This window comes from Mauremys mutica, chromosome 7 (assembly GCF_020497125.1).
Source record: "Mauremys mutica isolate MM-2020 ecotype Southern chromosome 7, ASM2049712v1, whole genome shotgun sequence".
In the NCBI taxonomy this organism is placed as follows: Eukaryota; Metazoa; Chordata; order Testudines; family Geoemydidae; genus Mauremys; species Mauremys mutica.
Genome location: NC_059078.1, coordinates 82,411,982 through 82,434,807, shown reverse-complemented (window position 1 = coordinate 82,434,807; position 22,826 = coordinate 82,411,982). Strand labels below are relative to the sequence as shown.

Genomic DNA, 22,826 nt, shown 5'->3' with positions numbered 1-22,826 from the left:
TGAGAACACCTTTATAACTATCAAGTTATCAGAAAATAAAAGCTAATGTTAATTATTGGTGGTTGCAGTGGTAAATATTAGAGTCATGGGATGGAGAAATGGAAAGATTTCTATTTGAATTCCTCAAGTGTAAAGTCACTTCTGCCCATCCAAAGAAGGGACAGGGAAAGATGTACTTCCTCCAACTACAAAAGCCTCAACTGATTCCTGTATCAGAGGGATAAATATTAAGCTTAAATAATTCCTCTCCCTCCCTGGTAACAATGTGGACACAAGAACAAATTGATATAAACTGGACACTACAAAGTTTAGACTTGAAATTAGACGAAGGTTTCTAACCTTTAGAGGAGTGAAGTTCTGGAACAGCCTTCTCAGGGGAGTATTGGGGGCAAAAGACATATCTGGCTTCAAGACTAAGCTTGATAAGTTTATGGAGGGGATGGTATGATGGGATAGCCTAATTTTCTAAAATAATTTGGCAATTGATCTTTGATTATCAGCAGGTAAGTATGCCCAGTGCTCTGTGATGGGATGTTAGATGGGGTGGGATCTGAGTTACTATAGAGAATTCTTTCCTGGGTGCTGGCTGGTGAGTCTTGCCCACATGCTCAGGGTTTAACTGATCGTCATATCTGGCGTCAGGAAGGAATTTTCCTCCAGGGCAGATTGGCAGAGGCCCTGGAGGTTTTTCGTCTTCCTCTGCAGCGTGGGGCACGGGTCACTTGCTGGAGGATTCTCTGCAGCTTGAGGTCTTCAAATCATAATTTGAAGACTTCAGTAACTCAGACATAGGTTAGGGGTTTGTTACAGGAGTGGGTGGGTGAGATTCTGTGGCCTGCATTGTGCAGGAGGTCAGACTAGATGATCATAATGGTCCCTTCTGACCTTAAAGTCTATGTGTCTCTGAGTCTTCCCAAGTGCCACAAGGCATGTACATCCCCTCCTACCCTTTTGTCAGGAAGACCAGCCTTAACATGCCACAACAGTTACAGGTTTTCAATACAAAAAAATGCAGCATACTGAAAGTTTGGGCCTAGTATTAGATCAACTGAATTATTAAAACAAAGGCTACTATGTTAGCTAGAATAGGATGACAGGGAGACACAAAGGATTTAGAAAGGTGATCAAAAGGTCCCTGCTACATAATTTAAGTGTAATAGACAGTGAAGGACACAAAGCCCACCCAATGGTGCTCAGATACCATGGCAATAGGCATGGTATATGAACCTAAGTAGAATAGACATAACTCTCTAACAAAAGCTGTTGCCCAAGTATGTAAGAAAAGAGACTTTACAGTTATAAGACTGGGACCAGTAACCTCAGTTCTATTTGGTAGCATGACACTGGCATCAGTGGTACTATACTCATTTGGGAGAGGGTGGCTGTCATCTGGTACGTCATCAAATCTTTTAGTAAAGCTGTGTCAATCTTAGCCCTTTTAGTCCCTTATGGAATGTAACTGGTACTAACTAATGTGTTTCCGAAACTCCCTTTGCACAATAGTCCCACTGTTCCCATCAATATTGTCACTCTTGTCTATAAAGCCATGTCTGCAGTAATTTCACCTAAATTCCTACAGTTGCAGCCCCACTGATGTAATGCTAATGTAAACCAGCCCTCATTTTCAACTGTGTCATTTAACTCTGCTCAGAGATGTTCTACATGACACTGTGGTTAGAATGCCAGCAGCTGCCCCAAAAGATGCTCCCACTAATGGAGCTGCTCTGCTGGCAGTAACAGTAGGAATAAGAAAAATTCTAGCTAAAACAAGACTTAAAAGTCTGTCAGTGGGCTGCACTGGGCCAGTATAGGGGGTTGTTAATGTATTGGGGGGGAGGATTCCAGAAGGAAACGTGATTACACTGCCCTCTTACAGTCTCTACTTTCTGTATTTCTCTCATATCTGGGCGAAGGTTTGCAGGGCAGGAAGTTTTTGGAAGTGATCCTATGACATAACTTCCTTTAAATTGAGAGTGACACTTTCAATACTCAATACATTTTAAAATCCATTTAATTTTTAAACATAGTATTTTCCTTCTACCCCTAGTGGCTACAGAGATAGTCGTATAAAAAACCTTCACAATAATATTTTCCTTCCATCCCTATTGGTTAGAGATATTTGTATAAAGGATTTTTAAAATTAAATAAAACCATGATGTCAATTGGGTTAAAGCATTGCTGACTGAATCAGCAAGAAGACAGTCTTGAAAAGAGCTATTTATACACAAATATCTTAATAACTACTTCAGGAATAATGAAGTTTCCTTTTAAACATTTGTCAGAACGCAAGTTTGATATCTAAAGCTATTCTGAAATATAATATTATGAAATAAGCGTTAGCAAAAACCTAGAATCTAGGACTTGAACAGTCCTAGATGCAGATGTGACTGCATTACTCCCATTCATTTCAATGGCGGTTGTACCACACAACTGATAAGTTGAAGATGTCCCTGATATCTAGCAGTTGCTGCAAATTTGCATCTACCACAATTTAGAATTGAGAACTGGCTATTAGTCAGAAGTCACTTTATATCTGAATGTGCTGGAGAAAGAGTACTCCCCTTAAAATACAAAAGGCACCTGACAAAATTCTGTAAAAGGTTAGTAACAGTTATCGATAGCATCTTCCATGTGCTTAATAACCAAGAGTAAGATGTGGTAATACAAGGATTAAATTGCTGCCATTTAAAAATACATTGGTGAAACCTGAATTATTTTTTTTAAATCACTAACATTACATGTTTACTTTTTTACAGCTGCACAAGTATACAAAAACTGTTGTACAGATATCAAAGTAACCTATTAATATTTAAAATATTAGGAAATAAGGTGTAAGTAGTTCTTTTAAGGACATACCAAATATAACTGGCTTTTCCTTTCCCCACTTTCATTCAACTGTCCTCTAAAACTGTACATTTTTATACAATTATAAAAGCTTTTTCAGGAATCCTGGGTTTAGAAACAAATTCAAGTACCGGTATACCTATTTTTGCATTGTAAACTAGGAAACACTAGGGGCTTAAGTTTTGTAAGAGCTGAATAACACCAAGTTCAACTGATGTTAATGGAATTTGCAGCTGTTCGGTACCTTTGTAAATCAGGCTTTGTTTTTGTCATTCATTAAATTCTTACAAAATTTAATGAGTGCAAAAACCTAGGATTTTTCCTAGCCAGATTTAACAATCAAGTGATAAGCCATTGAAGATTAGGAGCATCTTACATAGCTGTTTAGACTGATAAAAATGAGTTCTCCCACCATGCTTAAAGTTTTTATATATACACAAATCCTGAACACATGATGTGCTAAGTAAAGTTACTGTAGTACAGCAGTTTGTCTTTAAAGTGTAGTACACTTAAAAATACACTGCAGGCCTCTTCTTTACTTTATATTTTAATGAGCCATATCGTATCTGAAAGAGAAAGTTGTGTTAGAAATCAAGTGTTACCATTTAAGTTGCATAAAAATTACCAAGACAAAAAGGTGATTTAAAAAAAAAATGATTCAACTTCAGCATATTTCAATTCAGTTCAGGTATTATATAGGATTAGACCACTTGATACAGGACTAGATTCAATAAATTCATCCAGCTATCCATGACAGGGACTGAACATGAGATCTTACAGCCTTCCAACCCTGATATTCTATGATTCTATGAAACTCCCAGAGAGTGGTTTACAGAATGTGCCTTTCTGCCCAGCAGCCTCTTGTGTGGGATTCTGCATAGGTTTTGTTGCTATCACACACCTTACCCAAGGTTAGGTAGAGGGTGGGGCATAGAGGGCTAGCTGATTGAAAGTCAGCAAGACCAAGATATTGGCAGGTTGGAGAAGTAACCAAAAATATACCCTCTTACTTGGGATTGTGTACTGGCCATCTAATATTAAAATTCATTGCCTGGTGATACTGCTGGATTCCTAGCTGATGTTACATAGCCATCCAGTAGCAAGAATAGCTTTATTTCAGCTACCGCTGGCTTGAAACATGGAGTCATTTCTTTTGTATAAAGACCCTGCTGCTACCATCCATGCATCTGGCACCTCCAACTCAGATTATTGCAGCAAGCTTTATTTGGAGCTTCATCTTAAATAAATTCAGAAGCTGAAATGTAAAATGGCATAGTCCATAGCAGCTCACTTGGTAAAAAGGTATTTGGAAACATGACACCAATACTCTAGGATCTGCTCTGGCTGCATCTTGATTTCCAGACAGAATTTAGAGTGATGTTTTGCATTACAAAGCCCTAAATTACCTGGGATGTGCGTATGAGAGAGACTGCCTTTCCTCTTATTGTCCTGTACAGCTCCAGTTAAAGGTGCTTGAGCATGAGAAGGAGCTATCAACCAGGCCTTCTCCATGAATGGCCTTCTGCTTAGAAAGCTACTTTTCCCCCCCCCCCCCCCATCTACATTTGCATCTAGAACAGGTCAAAATTTGTTGACCTTCAGGATGTGCTGAAAAACCCAGACTTCTGAAGGGCAGAAATGTTGTGAAGAGAGCTGCCATGTGTGTTTATGTTGCAGTATTGTTGGTTTATGATTTGTTTGATGATGCTCCTGTTTCTCAAGTTGTGTAGAGCCCTGCATAAGATCTTTTTTCTTTTTTGTGTTATAAATCAAAGTACGGTGTTTCTTAGTACTTATTCAAAGTATCCATAGGATACAACAAAAATGTGAATGGTCCTATCTCTTATAGGATCCCTGTATGCACAGTGCAGGGCTGCATCAGCCACACCTCAAATGAGATGTCATGACAGTCAGCTCCCTCCTTCCAAGCTGTTTCTAGACTCTGTGCCTGTAGTTTCACCATTATTATGATAAGTACACGTTTGGTAGACAGTGCTCAGAGGTAAAGAGTTTAACTTCTTGTATTCAATTATATTTATAAGTTCAGTATGTTTTTTCCCTTTGTCTTGTGTAGTTAACTAGCTTATTCTTCTCGTTTCCCTTTAGAAGACAGAAAAATGAGTGGTGGCTTTTTGGACCATAACTACACATGCTGTGTTCCACATTCCACTTACAATTTAGGAACACCCTATGTAATTTATAAATAAAATATTCTGATTTCTTGGACCGTTATGTTTTCAAATTACATTGTTATTAATGGAATGCAATACTTTCAAATAAAATGCTGCACTTGCCTCTTTACGGCCTTTAATACTTTTCACAGATTTCATGCTTTGTGATCGTCGGAGACCCCTCTGAGCAAACATCTCATCTTCTGAATGAGTCCCCTCCATTTCCTCATCCGTTTTATCATCTCCAGAATCTTTTTTCAATGGAATTCTGTAACCTAAAATAAAGCACATCAGGCAGAAATTTGTATGCCATAAGTCTGTCTAAATAGTAGTAGCACAAACATTAAAGTAAGTATTTGTAGAGGCAATGCAAATGATGAAATTTAGGAAAGTTAAAGCCGTTTCTTAATTCATTAGGATGCTATAAGAGCTTTTCAATTTATTGAATTTTGCTGAAAAAGACATGAAAATTTAGTCCATTTTAACAAGTACATTCTTTACTCATCTAAAATGTAGCTGTGATTTCTTTGTGGAAAATCCATCAATTGTCAGTCTACCATCTGTTTCAAGACAGGAGGGCAAACAATAGTACACTATAAAAATGGCAAAAGCCATTCATTGGCCCATGCCATGCAATCCTTAAAACTATGTTGGCCATGATACAGTCATCTCCTTTAAATTGTCTCTACTGGCAGTGTAATTGTTTATATAGTGAAGATCAAAGCCACCCTGTTTTCCTGGAGGAGTTCTTTCTTGAGCCATTGCAGTCTGGCTCTACCACCAAATACTGCACACATATGGCAAGTACAGAGCTGCCTTGTAAGTAATACTTGAAGTTTCAAATCAGATTTTTTTATTGCGGTTTTAAAAGGGACACGCTTTTAAATGGGCTATTTCAATTTTCAGATAAAAAATCCTTTACATAGCATGTCCTGAATAGAGAAAAGCCACTATGGTTAAATGACAAGGTTCCAGAGATTATTCAAGACAGACAGGTATCCTTAAGAAAATGAAAAAGCAGTCCTAATAAAGCCAACAGAAAGCAGCACAAACTATGGCAGGCAAAATATAAGATGGAAGGTAGAAGGGCTACGATAGAACTTGAATAGTCAAAAAATATAAAAATAAGAAATTATTTAACTATCAGAAAAAAAAACAAAAAAAACCACCACAGTTACCAACAGTAAAAAACGGTTACTTACCTTTGTAACTGTTGTTCTTCGAGATGTGTTGCTCATATCCATTCCAGTTAGGTGTGTGCGCGCCGCGTGCACTTTCGTCGGAAGACTTTTACCCTAGCAACCCCAGTGGGTCGGCTGAGCACCCCCTGGAGTGGCGCCATAACGGCACCGCATATATACCTCAGCCGACCCACCCAACCCTCAGTTCCTTCTTGCCGGCTACTCCGACAGTGGGGAAGGAGGGTGGGTGTGGAATGGATATGAGCAACACATCTCGAAGAACAAACAGTTACAAAGGTAAGTAACCGTTTTTTCTTCTTCGAGTGATTGCTCATATCCATTCCAGTTAGGTGATTCCCAAGCCTTACCTAGGCGGTGGGGTCGGAGTGAGACGTGGCGGTATGCAGGACCGCAGAGCCAAAGGCTGCGTCACCTCTCAACTGTTGGACCAGGGCGTAGTGTGAGGCGAAAGTATGGACGGACGACCAGGTCGCCGCTCTGCATATCTCTTGTATGGGTACTTGCGCCAGAAAGGCAGCGGAGGATGCCTGGGCCCTGGTAGAGTGGGCGGTGAGATGGCCCAAGGGGACATTAGCCAAGTTATAGCAAGTGCGAATGCACTCTGTGAGCCACGAGGAGATTCGCTGCGATGAGACAGGAAGACCTCGCATCCGGTCAGCAATTGCCACAAACAGTTGCGGGGATTTGCGGAACGGTCTTGTCCGATCAACATAGAAAGCCAACGCCCTGCGAACATCGAGGAAGTGAAGACGTTGCTCTCTCGGAGATGCGTGAGGCTTTGGAAAGAAAGCTGGCAGGAAGATATCTTGGTTATTGTGGAAGGCGGACACTACCTTCGGGAGAAACGCCGGATGTGGACGTAGCTGTACCTTGTCCTTATGGAAAACGGTGTATGGCGGGTCCGCCATGAGCGCCTTGAGCTCAGAGACCCGTCTGGCGGATGTGATAGCCACGAGAAAAAACGTCTTCCATGAGAGGTACAGCAAGGAGCAGGTGGCCGGCGGCTCGAAGGGCGGAGACATGAGCCTGTTGAGGACCAGATTGAGGTCCCAGGTGGGAGTCAGATGACGCACCTGGGGGTAGAGACGATCAAGGCCCTTTCTGAAGCGAGTAGTCAGTGGGTGAGAGAACAGCGTATATCCCCCTCACCAGGGTGGAAAGCGGAGATGGCCGCTAAGTGCACTTTGATGGAGGACAGCGCAAGACCTTGTTGTTTTAGCGACCAGAGATAGTCCAGGACCATCGGGAGCGGGAGTTCCGAAGGAATAGCGTCACGCGCTTGAGCCCAGCAAGCAAAGCGCTTCCACTTGGCCAGGTAGGTAGATCGAGTGGAAGGCTTTCTGCTGCTCAATAAAACGTGCTGCACGGGAGCAGAGCAGTGCAACTCCGTCTGGTCTAGCCACTGAGGAGCCACGCTGTGAGGTGGAGGGCTGGCAGGTCCGGGTGACGGAGAGTGCCGTGATCTTGTGTTATCAGATCTGGGTGAAGCAGTAGAGGAATTGGGCTGGCTACCGATAGACGGAGCAGCGTGGTGAACCAGTGTTGCCTGGGCCACGCTGGCGCAATTAAGATGAGACGTGCCTTGTCCCGTCGGAGCTTCAGCAGGACCTTGTGTATGAGGGGAAACGGAGGAAAGGCGTAGAACAGGTGACGAGTCCACGGAAGGAGAAATGCGTCCGACAGAGACTCCGGTGCCAGGCCTTGAAAGGAGCAAAACTCCTGGCATTTGCGGTTCAATCGGGACGCAAACAAGTCTACGTGGGGAAATCCCCACTGTCGGAAAATGGCATGAGCGATGTCTGCTCTCAGCGACCACTCGTGGCAGAGAAAGGACCAGCTCAGGCGATCTGCGATGGTGTTCTTGACGCCAGGAAGGAACGACGCCACCAGATGTATCGAGTGGGCTATGCAGAATTCCCACAGTAGCATCGCCTCGTCGCAGAGGGGGGATGAGCGGGTCCCGCCTTGTTTGTTGATATAGTACATGGCCGTTGTGTTGTCCGTAAAGACCGAAACACAACGGCCGTGGAGGCGAGTCTGGAACGCTCGGCAGGCCAGGCGTACTGCCCGGAGCTCCCTGATGTTGATGTGCATGTTCAATTCCTGCAGCGACCAAAGGCCTTGAGTCTGAAGATCGCCGAGATGGGCTCCCCATCCAAGGGACGAGGCGTCCGTTGTCAGGGACAGGGATGGTTGAGGAGCCTGGAATGGGACCCCCGCACATACGTGGGACGGGGTCTGCCACCAATCCAGGGATTGAAGGACACCCGCTGGGATGGTGAGTATGGTATCCAGAGGGTCCCTGTGTGGGCGGTACCTGGAGTGGGGCCACAGCTGAAGCGGGCGGAGGCGGAGCCTGGCAAACAGAGTGACATGTGTGCAAGCTGCCATATGACCGAGGAGGTGGAGGCAAGCATGGGCCGAGGTCATCCGAGAGGCCTGTAGGTCGCGGATTAACTGCGTAAGGGCCTGGAACCGGAGCTGCGGAAGGAAAGCTCTGGCTAGAGAGGAGTCCAGGGTCGCGCCAATAAAGTCCAACCTCTGAGTTGGAACTAAGGTGGACTTCTCTATGTTGAGAAGTAGGCCTAGGCGCGTGAATAAGTCCTTGATCTCTGTGACATGTTGCTGGACCGTGGCCTGCGAGTCCCCCCTGATGAGCCAGTCGTCCAGGTAGGGAAAAACGGAGATGCCGCGTCGACGGAGGTGAGCGGCGATAACGGCCATGCACTTTGTGAACACCCTTGGGGCTGTGGAGAGGCCGAAGGGGAGTACCGCAAACTGGAAGTGTAGGTGAGCAATTGTGAAACGGAGAAAGCGTCTGTGCGGTGCGAAGATGGCGATATGAAAATAAGCATCCTTCATATCGAGGGCGGCATACCAGTCTCCTGGATCCAAAGTAGGGATAATGACCCCGAGGGATACCATGCGGAACTTCAACTTCAGCATGTATGCGTTGAGGCCTCGCAGGTCGAGAATGTGTCGAAGGCCTCCTTTGGACTTGGGGATCAAAAAATAACGGGAATAAAACCCCTTGCCCCGTTCTGCGTCCGGAACCTTCGACCGCTCTGATGGCTAGGAGCGAGTGCACCTCTTGTAAGAGGAGTTGCTTGTGAGAGGGGTCCCTGAAGAGGGACCGGGAAGGAGGGTGGGAAGGTGGAGGTGAAACAAATTGGAGTTGGTAACCACGTTCCACAGTGCGCAGGACCCAGGCATCGGTGGTCAGCCGGGCCCACGCCGGGAGGAAATAGGAAAGGCGGTTGGAAAAAAAACAGGGAGGAATTTGGAGGAAGAGCTGGTATGCCGTCCCCGGGCGCATCTTCAAAAAGATGGTTTAGGCCCCGGTGGTTTAGAGGGGGTTCGCCCTTGGGACGGTTGGTTGCCAGGCCGTCACCCACGGCCCCCGCGACCCCGCCGCCGACCAGAGTCTTGCCTGTAGCAAGGCATATAGTAAGGGCGGTTAAACTGGGGACGGAACGGACGCCTCTGGGTAGCCGGGGTATGCATCCCCAAAGTGCAGATGATAACCCTGTTGTCCTTTAGATTTTGAAGCTTGGAGTCCATCTTTTCAGAGAAGAGCTCCTTTGAATCAAAAGGAAGGTCCTGAATGGTATATTGAACTTCAGGAGGAAGCGTCGAACTCTGGAGCCAAGAGATCCGGCGCATGGTAACTCCCGAGGCTACAGTACGTGCCGCCGAGTCAGCCGCGTCTAAGGAGGCCTGTAAGGAGGTGCGTGCTACCTTTTTGCCTTCTTCTACAAAGGCTGCAAACGCCTGTCGGGAATCCTGAGGCAGGAGCTCTTTGTATTTTTCTACCTCAGCCCAAGTGTCATGGCCGTAGCGGCTTAGCAAGGCCTGCTGGTTAGCCACCCGGATCTGTAAGGCACCGGCAGAGTAGACCTTGCGACCAAGCAAGTCCATGCGCTTGGCCTCCTTCGACTTAGGAGCCGGGCCTTGCTGGCCGTTGCGCTCTTTGTTGTTGACCGACTGCACCACTAAGGACGAGGGGGCAGGGTGCACATACAAATGTTCGTATCCCCTGGAAGGGACCATGTATCTGCGTTCCACCCCTCGGGCTGTGGGCGCAATAGACGACGGAGTCTGCCACAAGGTATCAGCGTTCGCCTGGATAGTCCTTATGAAGGGGAGAGCTATGCGGGTTGGAGCGTCCGCGGACAAAATGGTCACTATCGGATCACTGACTTCCGATACCTCCTCAGCCTGCAGATCCATTCGCAGTGCCACTGATGACGAGCCTGCCACCGCCTCATCCGGGGGAGAGGAGGAGGAAGAAGTTCCGGGCAGGATGGCGTCTTGGTCAGCATCCGGCCCCTGTGAAGGTTCCTGCCCCAGAGGTTCCTGGGTGGGCTGAGCCCCTTCGTCTGCACCGGAGGGTACCTCGGTGTCAACTGGGGGGCGGCTTACGGTAGCCTCTGGGACGCATGGCTCATGCGATATAGTGCGCATAGGAGGCACAGGAGGGCCTTGGCTTTGGTGATAGGCCCAAGGGGTCCAATAACCCCACTGATTCGGGTCCTGGTCCGCAGGATAGGATTGCCGGAAAACTCCCGAAGGGACCTGAGAGTCATGGTCATCGACATAGTAGCTGTCGGCGTGTGAAGAGGCCGAAGCGTGTCGAGAGGGCCAACGTGGAGCAGATAAGCCTTGCGCCGAAGTGCCCACAGATCTCATTTCCCGCCTTTGTGGTGAACGGTGCCGGGAGGCATCTCGGTATTGAGAGCAGGAGCGAGAATGGGACCTGCGACCGGCACAGTGCCGGGAGGTCGACCGGGATCTCCATGATCGGTGCCGTGAGCGACTCCACGAGTAGCGGCGGCAATATCGGTACCGAGAGCTTGATCGGTGCCGGGAGTGACGGGTCGGAGAGCGAGAGAACAACCGGTGCCGCGAGTCTGACCGGAGCCGCGTGGTTGAGCGGTGCCGGGACTGTGAGCGGCGGTGCGATCGACGGCCAGATCGGGATCAGCGCCGAGAGCGGGAGTGGCGTCGGGAACGGGTTCGGTGCCGGTCAGAGTCAGTGCCAGCAGGTGGCCTAAACATGGACAGCTTGCCCATGGAGCGGGGCGCCCGCACCGGCAGCGCCGGGGGCGGTGGCACAAACGGTTCTGTCAGCGCAATGAGGTCCCGTGCCGCCTCGAAGGTCTCCGGGGTCGATGGCAGTGGCATCTCTACCGTGGCCGGAGCCAGAGAGGTTACAGGTGCCGGGTCGCCGTCCGGCCGCGAACGGAGCCGGAGTCACCGGTGCCGGCAGAAGCGTCTGCGGCAGAGGAACCGGTGCCACGGCAGGTTTCGGTGCCGGGCGGTCCGGACGGGGCGCACTCTGGTGCTTCGGAGCCGGCGGTGCCGTGGAGGCAGTGGCCTTCCCTTTCTTTGCCTTCGGCGAGAGAGCGCGTCTTTGGGCCGGTTTCGGTGCCGATGGCGCTTTCGGTGGCACCGCAGAGTGGTCCAGCGCCGTGGCGGTGCTGCGAGAGTCCGTCGGGGCAGCGGGCGGTGCCACGGCCGGAGGGGTTAAGGCTGCCTCCATTAGGAGCTGTTTCAGCCTAATGTCTCTCTCCCTCTTAGTGCGAGGCTTGAATGCCTTGCAAATTGGGCACTTAGTAGATAAGTGCGACTCTCCTAAGCACTTCAAACAGGAGCTATGAGAGAATTATTTCAGGAGTGGGTGGATCGGCTTATGTGGCCTGCATCTTGCAGGAGGTCAGACTAGATGATCATAATGGTCCCTTCTGATCTTGAATTCTATGATTCTATGATCTCCTGTAGGCATAGACCGGCGGCAGGCCGAGCACGGCTTGAAACCTGGGGAGCCGGGCATACGCTCCGGTCCCGGGTGCGAGTGGGGCTAACCCCCGAACCCGCTAACTATCTAACACTAAACTGATTTTAAACTATCAAAACAAGAAAACCTAAGCTAAGATAAGAACTATGTACAAATTTTTACAGAGAAAAAACTATGAGGAAGCTAGGGAAGCGGAGGTCAGACAAGCTGCACTCCGCTGTTCCAACGACCGACACGGGCGGTAAGAAGGAACTGAGGGTCGGGTGGGTTGGCTGAGGTATATATGCGGTGCCGTTATGGCGCCACTCCAGGGGGCGCTCAGCCGACCCACTGGGGTTGCTAGGTAAAAGTCTTCCAACGGAAGTGCACGCGGCGCGCACACACCTAACTGGAATGGATATGAGCAATCACTCGAAGAAGAACTGTTGTTCTTTGAGGTGTGTTGCTTATATCCATTCCAAGTAGGTGTGTGCGTGCTGCGTGCACAGTTGTCGGAAGGTTTTTCCCCTACTGGTACCTGTCAGGTCGGCTTAGGATGCCCCCTGGAGTCACGCCTTCATGGTGACGCATATAGGTCCCTGCTGAGCTGCTGCCTCCTCAGTTCCTTCTTGCCGGGGGCTTCAACAGAAGGAGAGGTGGATGGGTCTTGGAATGGACATGAGCAACACATCTCAAAGAATAACAGTTACAAAAAGATAAGTAACCATTTTTCTTCGAGTGCTGCTTCATGTCGATTCCAAGTAGGTGACTCCCAATCAGACGGTTAGGAGGCGGCATCAGAGCTCATGGATTTGCTGATTGAAACGCCATTCTGCCGAAAGCTGCATCGTCCCTGGCATGCTGGATGATGGCATAATGCAAAGTGAAGCGTGGATTGATGTCCTGCAAATCTCCTGTATAGAGACTTATGCCAGGAATACGGCCGAGGAGGCCTGCGCCCTTGTGGAATGTGCTGTTAATGCTAGGACTGGCACTTTCGCCAAGACTTAACAAGCTCGAATGCAGGACGTGATCCATGATTAAATTCTTTGGGACGATACAGGGAGACCCTTCATCCTGTCTGCTATAGCTACAAAGAGCTGATTAGACTTTCGGAACTTTTGTCCTTTCAATATAGAAAGCCAGTGCCTGCCTGACGTCCAGAGAGTGGGGCCTTTGTTCCCGGCTATAGGTAAAACACTGGGAGGAAGATGTCCTGACTTGTGTGAAACTGAGATACCACTTTTGGCAGGAAGGCTGAATGAGGCCACAACTAGACCTTGTCTTTACAGAAGACCATATATGGAGGCTCGGATGACAGATGTTGCGCATGCCAACCCCATGTGGTTTAGCCAGGAAGTTCCATGCTGTGAGGTGAAGAAACTCGAGGTCAGGACGCGGGAGGCAACTGTGGTCTTGAGTGATGAGGTCTGTCATCTATGGCAGGGCGATCAGAGGGGCTACTGACAGTTCCAGGAGTGTTGTGTACCAGTGTTGGCAGGGCCAGGCCGGTGCTATCAGGATGACTGATGCTGTCCCTTCAGACCTTGAGCAGGACCTTGTGAAAGAGCGGGAAGGGCCAGGAAGGGGTGTGTGGTGGGGAGATGCATAGAACAGATGGTCCTTCCAGGGAAGGAGAAACGTGTCTGCATTCAAGCCTGGGCTTTTGAATCAGGAAGGAGCAAAACTGCTGACATTTGCTGCTCAGTTTCATCATGAACGGGGCCACCTGGGGAATTCCCCACCATTGGAAGATGCTGTTCACAATGTCCGGGTGAATCAACCACTCGTGGCCACAGAAGGATCTGCTAAGGTGGCCTGCCAGCTCATTCTAGGATCCCAGAAGGTATGACGACTCTTGGTGTATTGAGTGACCTATGCAGAAGTCCTACAGCTTCAGGGCTTCCTGGCATAAGAGAGGAGAGTGCTCCACCCTGTCTGTTTGTATAAAACAAACATCGACGTTGTATTGTCCGTCATGACTGATACACGCCTGCCCCCCAGGTGAGATTGGAAGGTTTGACAGGCTAAGCGAACCATCCTCAGCTCTCTGACATGGATATGGAGTGAGAGTTCTGCTTGGGACCAGAGGCCTTGGATCCTGAAGGCCCCTAGATGCACATCCCACCCCAACGTTGACGCATCTGTGACCAGCGACACTGATGGTTGCCACCTGGAGAAGGGCACTCCTGCACAACTGCCTGAGGGTTGAGCCACCAATGGAGGGATTTGACAACCCGAGGAGGAATCGAGACTACCTTGTCCAAGCTCTCCCAGCTTGGACGGCATACTGAAGCCAGCCAGGCCTGAAGGGGTCTGAGCCGGAGCCTTGCGTGCTAGACTACATATGTGCAAGCCACCATGTTAGTGAGCAGCTTCAAGCAGCTCGGTGCCATCGTGGTGGGGACAACGTTGAGTCTCCTCTATGATGGGGCACATGAAAGCACAACTGACAGAAACTCCTTGGCTTGGGTGGAGTCTAGGACTGCTCCTATAAACTCTATCCTCTGGTTTGGGGATAGGGTGTACTTGGGCACATCCAGCAATAGACCCAGACAGTCAAAGGTCAGTTGTATCAGATGTACATGTGCCTTTACCTGAGCCCTGGAGCGGCCCTTGACAAGCCAGTCGACGAGACATGGGAACACCTGTACCTGCCATCTTCTCAGGAAGGCGGCCATGACTGTCATGCATTTGGTGAACACCCGAGGGGTTGCTAACAGGCTGAAGGGAAGGACTGTAAACTGGTAATGGTTGTGATTCACTATGAACCTAGGAAAAAGTCTGTGGGATGGGACTATTGATATGTGTAAGTATGTGTCCTTCAAGTCAAGGGAGGCATACCAGTCACCTGGATCCGGGGAGGGGATGATGGTGGCCAAAGATTTGTTTCTTCATGAATCTGTCGAGAATGGGTCTGAGACCCCCTTCAGCTTTGGGATTCAGGAAATATTGGGAATAAAAACCCCTTGCCCCTTAGGTCCTGAAGGACCTCCTCTACCACTCCTGAGACTGGGAGCACTGCACCTCCTGCATGAGAAGCTGCTTGAGAGAAGAGTCCCTGAAGAGGGACAGGGAAAGGGGATGGGAGAGTATGGAGGAGCAGAACTGGAGATAATATCGCATATCTACTGTGCGGAGAACCCAGCGTTCTGAGGTAATTTGGGCCCATGCAAATTATATAGGATAGAAGTGGGTTAGACGGTTCAGAAAACAGGGAGAAGACTCCAAACACGAACTAACTATAACTAATACTAAACTATTTAATGATTTACAGGTTTGGATACAAGAGAAATCACTAGGGGACTGCTTGCCAAAGGAAGAGAGACACTTGGCTCCAACGACTGTCATTGGTGGTAAGAAGGAACTGAGGATGTGGAGGGTTGGCAGGGACCTATATGTGGCACCATGAAGGAGCAACTCCAGGGGATGCCTCAGCTGACCCATTGGGTACCTTCTGACGACTCTGCACATGGCACACGCACACCTACTTGGAATTGACATGAACAGCACCTGAAGAACAAACATTTTTGGTTAACTGCACTGTTCTTGAGGGTTTAAAAGGGCTTACTTTTTAAATATGTACTCAACCTTACTGATGTTTTATATTTGGGAATATATATTTAAAAGAACAACCCACACCACTAGCCTCCCTACCCCATTACTAAAAGATTTGCAGCTAGAGATCACCTTATAGGATTTAGAATGGGCAAGCTCCTAATACAAATCATTTTTCAAATTTCTGTGCATAGAGGTAAGCGCAAGACATCCTTATCGCTATAAACACAGAGCCAAAAATCATTTCCACTGAGGTATGGTCTCTCCTTTTAGCCACAGAAATAACATCAAACTTCAAGAAAAGGAACTCATGTTTAAGCATTGAGGAAAAGGACAACAGGTCACTACCATCTGCATGCTGAGTGCAAATTTTCAATGTACCTACCCTAAATTTAACTGTCTTAAGATTCTCATCAGAGGGCGCAAACTGTTTCCAATACGCAATTTCAAAGCATAGCTATGACCTTTCTGGAAACATTTTATTTTGTATTCTTGACTAGAAAATATATACAAAGTGCAAAAAATAAGTAGATTACTAAATGGATCAAAGTTTAACAAGACTAAATATTTTATGATTTAATAGTACAGATAATTTAGGTGAAACTAATTTATATTAGGATAAATGTTCATTTACTCAAACAGGAATGTCAATAGATCATTGTCAAACAATTCAACCAGATAACATATAATGTATTAGTTATCTAGAAACACCACACACATAGCAGCTGCATCACCTATAATACAACCATATGTATACATACAATAGGAATTTATAGGCTTTTCCACTGACCAATTATCATATCTTATTCATGTGATGGTCTCTATGCCGAGCACTTCCTGGGAATTAATCCTTAGCTCCTCCAGATAGCTATTTATCCCCAGGAAATGCTCTGTATGATTATTATACATAAAAAAATGGCTTCCATTTTTTATGTAAGACTTACCTTAGGCTTTTCAATACTTAAATCAGGGATAGACAATTATTTTTTGTCAAGGTCCAAATTTCTTGGTCAAAGGTATAGTCAAGGTCTGGCCTCCAGAGAAAATAATAATTAACCAAACACTAGTGATAAGTAAATAGAAGATTTTTGGTGTCCATTCAAAAGCGTCTGGCAGTCCAGATTTGGCCCACAGTCCGCCTATTGACTACCATTGACTTAAATGTAACAGAAAGGAGGAAAATAAAGCAGAACTATTCCTTTGTAAGAGGCAGCAGCTATTTTATATTTTTAGTCAGACTTCAGCTATAAGTAAGGCTACGATTATATCACGAAGTCTTGGAATCCGTAACTTCCATTGACCTCTGTGACATTTTCTGCCCTGGGGCTGGAGCTCCCAGCCACCTTCACCTCCCGCAGCTCCCACCCCCCACCCTGGTGAGGACCCCCCGCAGCTGCCCAGCATGCGGTGTGGGGACCCCCTGCATCTGCCTGGCCACAACAGCCGGCCAGGGGGACCCTGCAGCTCCCAGCTGTCCCGGGGCAAAGGAACTCCACAGCAGCCCAGCCCTTGGGCAAGGGATCCCAGAGCCTCCATCCATAGCAGTGGTGGGGGAACCGGGAGCCCCAGCAGCAGTGGGTGCCAAACCCACCTACCTCTTTTGTCAGGGATATTTTTAGTGAAAGTCAGGGACAGGTCACAAGCTTCTGTGAATTTTTGTTTCTTGCCTGTGACCTGTCCCTGACTTTCACTAAAAATATCCATGATAAAAACTTAGCTATAAAGGATGATTTCTATCCTTCTGAAATTTTTCATTTTCTTTAAAGTAGCACAGAGATTCATAAGCGCTATTCATTAATAATGGAAGTCGAGATACCTTCCAGAAACTTTACTGTTTAATCTACAGTATCAAAAAATTCTGGAGAACCACCTGTTAACTTGTGCATTTGCACTTAACGTATAGCATTTCAGTTTGTGCTGTGTCACCAAGTATTATTCTTCACTCCCAAATTTTAAATTTTCCCATGACAACTCCTCAATGGACTAAAATTATTTTTGTTGCTACAAGCATGTTCAACTTTTAACCAGTGACTTTGCCACCTGTTTAAAAGCCTGTTACATTCACCCTTTTTTCAGTAGTTTGTTCTTTTCCTATTTACTTGTCACAACTTTTCACATGTTCCATGACACCAACAGTGACAATTATGGGTCGCATCCAATAAATCTGACTTGCACTACTAGCATTACTGTTTTAGTTAACACAAACCGCAGACTCAGCAAGATAGACATGAGGATAATCTATTTGCTATCTCACCCAGTAGAGCCATGAAGGGAAAAGAACCACCAAGAACCACCAGTTCAGAACCTCAGTTATGATGGATATAATCCTAGTTGAAAATGTTACGTATCAATCCAAACTTATTCAAATTTGCAGGAAGAGATTGGGGTTTTTTCCACCACCAATATTTAAGAGAATAAAAAAAGAAGTTCTTGCTCTTTCCACTTCCTGGCTTTTACATATCAGAATTTAACTACAACACGAGTAGCCCAAAAACTTTAAGATACATACCCAGAGACTCACTGACAGAACTCTTGGTTTTCTTTTTGGTTTCAGGTAAAGTCTGATAGGGTCTTTGTCCCACTGGCTCATCTCCTTGAATAGCTGTTAAGTCATGCATACTGAAACTTCTCAACCGTTCAGTTATTGCACCTTGACCCTGGAACACAATAATAGCTCTTTTCAAGAACAAATGGAGAAGCCTTAAGATTTGCTCTTCAAATTGAGGTAAGGTTAAATACATGCTTTCTTGCTGTATTACAAAATTCTCTTAACACAGACATGCAGTAGATGTTCATTTGTTTTAAGCAGCATTCACATTTGTGTTTTTTCCTCATGTAAATACTCTGACATACTATGGACACATGGAATATTCAAGACTATCAACTTTATAAATGTTACATGTGTCTTTATGGGATTGTATTCGGGCTCCATTGGAAAGTTACAGGAGCTTCCTGCAGGAACTAAAGTCACAGGGCAAATCCTTAGACAAGGAACAAGTCTGGAGAAGCTTTACCCTCTGGAGAGATCGTATATACTGGCATGACCTCATTAAACAGGCAGTCAAAGAAAGAACAAAAAACTATATGATGTGACCACCTTAACATAGGGGGAGAGGTAATTCCCCTTGATCCAAGAAGTGACAGACTTCAGACTGGGCCCAGAGGGGCAGGCCCTCTGAGAAGACCTGAAGTACTTTAAAATCTCCCAAGGTCCCCATGTGGAAGACAGGTGACACTTGGTAAACCAGACATGCATGTAAGCAATTTATTGTTTTTAAGATGTGTTCTCTACAATGCTTTTGTTCCAAATAAATACTTTGCTTTATGAAGGCTGGCTGGTCACAGATTAACTCTAGTTGCTCCTGAGAGAACAGGACTAAGTGCTAAACTAAATTCAGACTTGCTGAGATGATCACAGCAAATTAAAGAATTGCAGCCTAAATCCCCAGTCTAGATACAGAGAATTGCGGGACTCTGCCCTGAGAAAGATGATGGCTAGAGGTCTGATGCCTAGTGGGGTACCCTGAAGGAGGCCACAAAAGGCATCAGAGGTGCAGTTACCCTGAGAACTGTGACAAGGAGCATTTTGTTCAAGCTTAACATTAGATTATACCTTGTAAAAAGGAATTTTTAAAAATCATGAATTAAGTTAATAGTTCCAATTCCTAACACTTTTGGACACTGCTTATTATTTCTTTCTGATTTATTTATTCCTTATTCTAGGTGGATTAAAGAGATTTTTTTCCCCCAAAAAAGCCTTTAATGCCTGATCCAGACACTATCACCTAGTACCACTTTTCAAATATCTGAATGTAGTTGTAATAGCCCTTTAATTAAAATTACCAAAACATATTACATAAAGATGTACACGTACTTGTTTCTCCACAGTATGAAAAGTATTTGAAATAGAAGATCAAATCAATAAAGATGCTGATAAGAGACTATAATTTTGTCCTACATACACAGTAATGTGTTTTGCCTAGGGTCACCGTTGCGATACATTCTGCATGCAGTGAATGAGGCAACGGAGATATATTTTTATCATTGATCAATAAGTACACCCCAGCTTCAATCACTACACAATACCCAATCTTTGCAGTGAGGGACCCAAAATGAAGAACAGACCCACATGAACACCTGTTAATCTAACTCTTTCACTGAGCATTACCTAATTATTTCTGTGGAACTAATACAATATAATATATACGACCATGAAATGGACTATTGTAATGCACATGCACAGAGAAGAATTAGCGTTGCAATCCTAGTATTTAATGTTTCCCAATTTTAGTAATCTACTGTGCAGCTATATTCTTCAGTGTAGATTTTGGATAGAACTTTTAAGTTTGTTTTCACGAGAACATAGAAAAAGTAGAAGTGTTTGGCGGAGAGGAGGGTAATGCTATGTCCTATGAAAGCTGTGCACTCAGTGAGGCAAGGGCTCTTGTGGAGCACTGCCTCATTCAATGTGCATATAAAAGATGATACAGAATGGCTCCATCAGGGCTCTTTCATCCCGTATATACCCTCCAAGATTGAAAGAGTCAATCTACTTTGTTATGCAGATAGCAAATAAAACATTGAAAAAAAAATTTTTTTTAAATGAATATGTCTTGCACATCCTTAATTACATTTTATGGAACAGAGGATGAAACTGGAATAACTTTCATATACTACTGGAGAACAGTGATTGCGACGTCAGACCATCTAGCAGACCAATATTATTCTTCATAACATCATACAATGGAACCCAAAATGACAATCAAAAAAGTCACTTCTAATTACTAGAATTTAAGGGTCACAGAATGATGAAAGATATTTAATAGAAAAATATCTTCTAAATGATGCATTCATCAGGATCAAGTCTTTTCTCACTCTGCAGCTCAAATTTCCACAGGAATATTAGTTTACTACATGATGAAATATCCTTAAATCCAATTCTCAACCTAAACTCCCAGTAAGGTCACAGGAGTGAGGAGTGTGTTAACAAGTTATCAACAATTATTTTCCAGCATGGTACTTCCCACTACGCTGCCCAAAAAGCATAACACCCCTCCTCAGGTCTCAGGCCACATGATTTTGTAACAGTGGCCTGGCTAAGATCATGCTTCCACTAATGTATTCAAAGGCAACAGGGAGCCTTTAACCAGCTCCAGGAACTGAGTTCCCTGAGCATCTGCTGCTTCACCTCCGACTCCTCCTGCTCCCTAGTTCTGGCTCTCTGGCTCCCTGGTGCTTGGCTCAATGGAACACTGCAGGGAGAATATACTGTAATTAACTCCCCATTATGTGAAATGTTGGAGAGGAAGAGGCAGCTGCAGGCAAATCCTGGCAGGCCAGGGAAACAAAGCAAAGCAAAATTTTATCTGCGGCAAATTGATGTATTCCACAGTAAAAGTGCTGCAGTGTGAAATCCAAGGTATCTTGGGAAAATGCCAAATTCTGCAATTTCAGAATCCATGGGCTCCTGATTGAGATGAATGGGGTAGTTCACATCTCACACCTACTGCTGCAGACTCTCTACAGACACAGGCAAATATTGCTGCATCAGTTTACACTGCACATGTTTTCAAGGCTATCTCCACATAAAGATTAAAATTCTCTTTTAAAATTAATAAAGATTTTTGCAGCACAATTCCACATGAAGGAGCTAACTGCGCAGCTGTGGAATCATTGAATACCTGGGACACCAAACATACTCACTAAATAAAAGATTAAAATACAAGCAATGTATTTAGGACTCCCTCACCATAATGCACTACTGCACATACTAACCCATGCTTGGGTTTTTGTTTTAATCAGTTTCTTGGGGTGTCACACAATCATAACATTTTATGATTCCAAATCCAGGAAGAGAGGTGCAGGCAGGGCTTTGGTTCAATATCATTATCCATTCCCCACACACAAGTCTACATGTAATTTCAGAACAGCCTCTCAGATATCATAATACTTTTAAATACTGTAGTTGACATGCTTTGGCAAAAAGCATGTTGTCACTGCACATAGACTAACTTCACAAAAACCTGACCAAGGGCACATCTTAGACTAAGAAAATTGACTGTGTTTTAATTTGTGTTAGCTAATGCAGGTTAATTAACAGTGTTTGAAACATCAATTAGCACCTATTGTAAACAAACAGTGATGTTTAAACACTTGTTAGCTGATGGTGGTTAACACTGTTGGTGCATGCCTAAGTATACCTTCATGTTGTTTACTTAAGATGGAAAAAATAGCTGTGTGGTCTAAGCTCTTTCTTGGGACAAAAGCAATTACTTTGTCAAAGGCCTTGTTTTCAGGAAAAACGTTTTCCCTGGGTGATACTTTTTCCACTGTAAGACTATCCCATTAGGCTGAGATTAGTACTGAGAACAGGAGGAGGAGGTGCCTGTGATGCGGCAGCCCTATGTTCCCCTTATCTATGAAAGGCTTTGGATGCTGGAGTTCTTCACCAAAAGCAGCCCTACTGAAAGGTTAAGTGACCAATCTGGCCTTGAATGTCTATCAGCCAACCACTGCTTCAGTCAAAGAAGCCTTTCCAGTGTTATAAAGGCCACCATGGTTCTCAACATGGTCACAATGATGTATGTAAAGTCTGACAAAGATGAAACTGCAGAGACTGATCATGGCAGCCTCTGAATCAATTCTGACTGCAGCCCTCTCAAATGTATCTGAGTATTCCTTTAGCAGGATAAAATGTTTAGACAGCCATTTCAAAAGCTTAGCCAGATAATTCAAAATGATCTCCCTGCGTGACCTTGGGCAAGTTCCTTATCTCTCTGTGCCTCAGTTCCCCATCTATAAAATGGGATATTAGTACTTTCCAACCTCACATGATACTGTGAGAGTGAATACATGGAAGATTGTGAGGTGTTCAGATACTAGAGTGATGGAGCCATAAGTACCGAAGATCTCTCTTCAAAAGTAGACTCTCTTTGTTGATTTGCCCTGAGGAAAGCACCCCACTTAACAGAAATTGTTGTCCATGTGATTCTCCTGACTCCTTCAGAAAGGGTATTTTCATTTACCAGCCAAGTGCAACTATCCTGGCATCGTCCTCTGGGGATCACCCTGGGTGGATGCTGGGAGGCAGACATACTAAATCCATCACAGGAAGTTCACCAAGGCAGACAGGCAGTCAGGCTCAAGGGCATCTGTAACACCCTGGGTTGTTGGAAAACTACACGGTGTGGGTTGTCCCAGTTGTAAAAGAATTTCTGGAATTGCAAGCCTCATTCTTCAGTGTCAGGTAAAGGTATTGTTCTCTTCACTTGTTGG

At 45.5% G+C, this 22,826-nt stretch overlaps 1 protein-coding gene and 1 long non-coding RNA gene across 8 annotated transcripts in view; one reads left to right on the top strand and one right to left on the bottom strand.

Moving 5' to 3' along the window:
* LOC123373885 overlaps window positions 1–22,826 on the top strand; it is a 35,897-nt gene that overhangs the window by 9,530 nt on the left and 3,541 nt on the right. For 2 of the 4 annotated variants that reach the window (XR_006580922.1, XR_006580920.1), the window contains exons 2-4: window positions 4,694–4,846; window positions 15,271–15,349; window positions 18,106–18,276. This is a non-coding gene — a long non-coding RNA (uncharacterized LOC123373885). Of the gene's footprint in view, window positions 1–4,693; window positions 4,847–9,522; window positions 9,945–15,270; window positions 15,350–18,105; window positions 18,277–22,826 lie in introns of those variants that run through there. The other 2 variants (XR_006580923.1, XR_006580921.1) reach the window with 2 other exon arrangements.
* REEP3 (receptor accessory protein 3) overlaps window positions 2,050–22,826 on the bottom strand; it is a 72,417-nt gene continuing 51,640 nt past the window's right edge. For 3 of the 4 annotated variants that reach the window (XM_045023119.1, XM_045023121.1, XM_045023120.1), the window contains exons 6-8: window positions 18,061–18,208; window positions 5,139–5,290; window positions 2,050–3,410 (exon numbers count right to left, since the gene is read on the bottom strand). In XM_045023119.1, the coding sequence (XP_044879054.1) occupies window positions 3,354–3,410; window positions 5,139–5,290; window positions 18,061–18,208 (357 nt within the window). In that variant the 3' untranslated portion in view covers window positions 2,050–3,353. Of the gene's footprint in view, window positions 3,411–5,138; window positions 5,291–15,300; window positions 15,507–18,060; window positions 18,209–22,826 lie in introns of those variants that run through there. The other variant, XM_045023122.1, reaches the window with a different exon arrangement.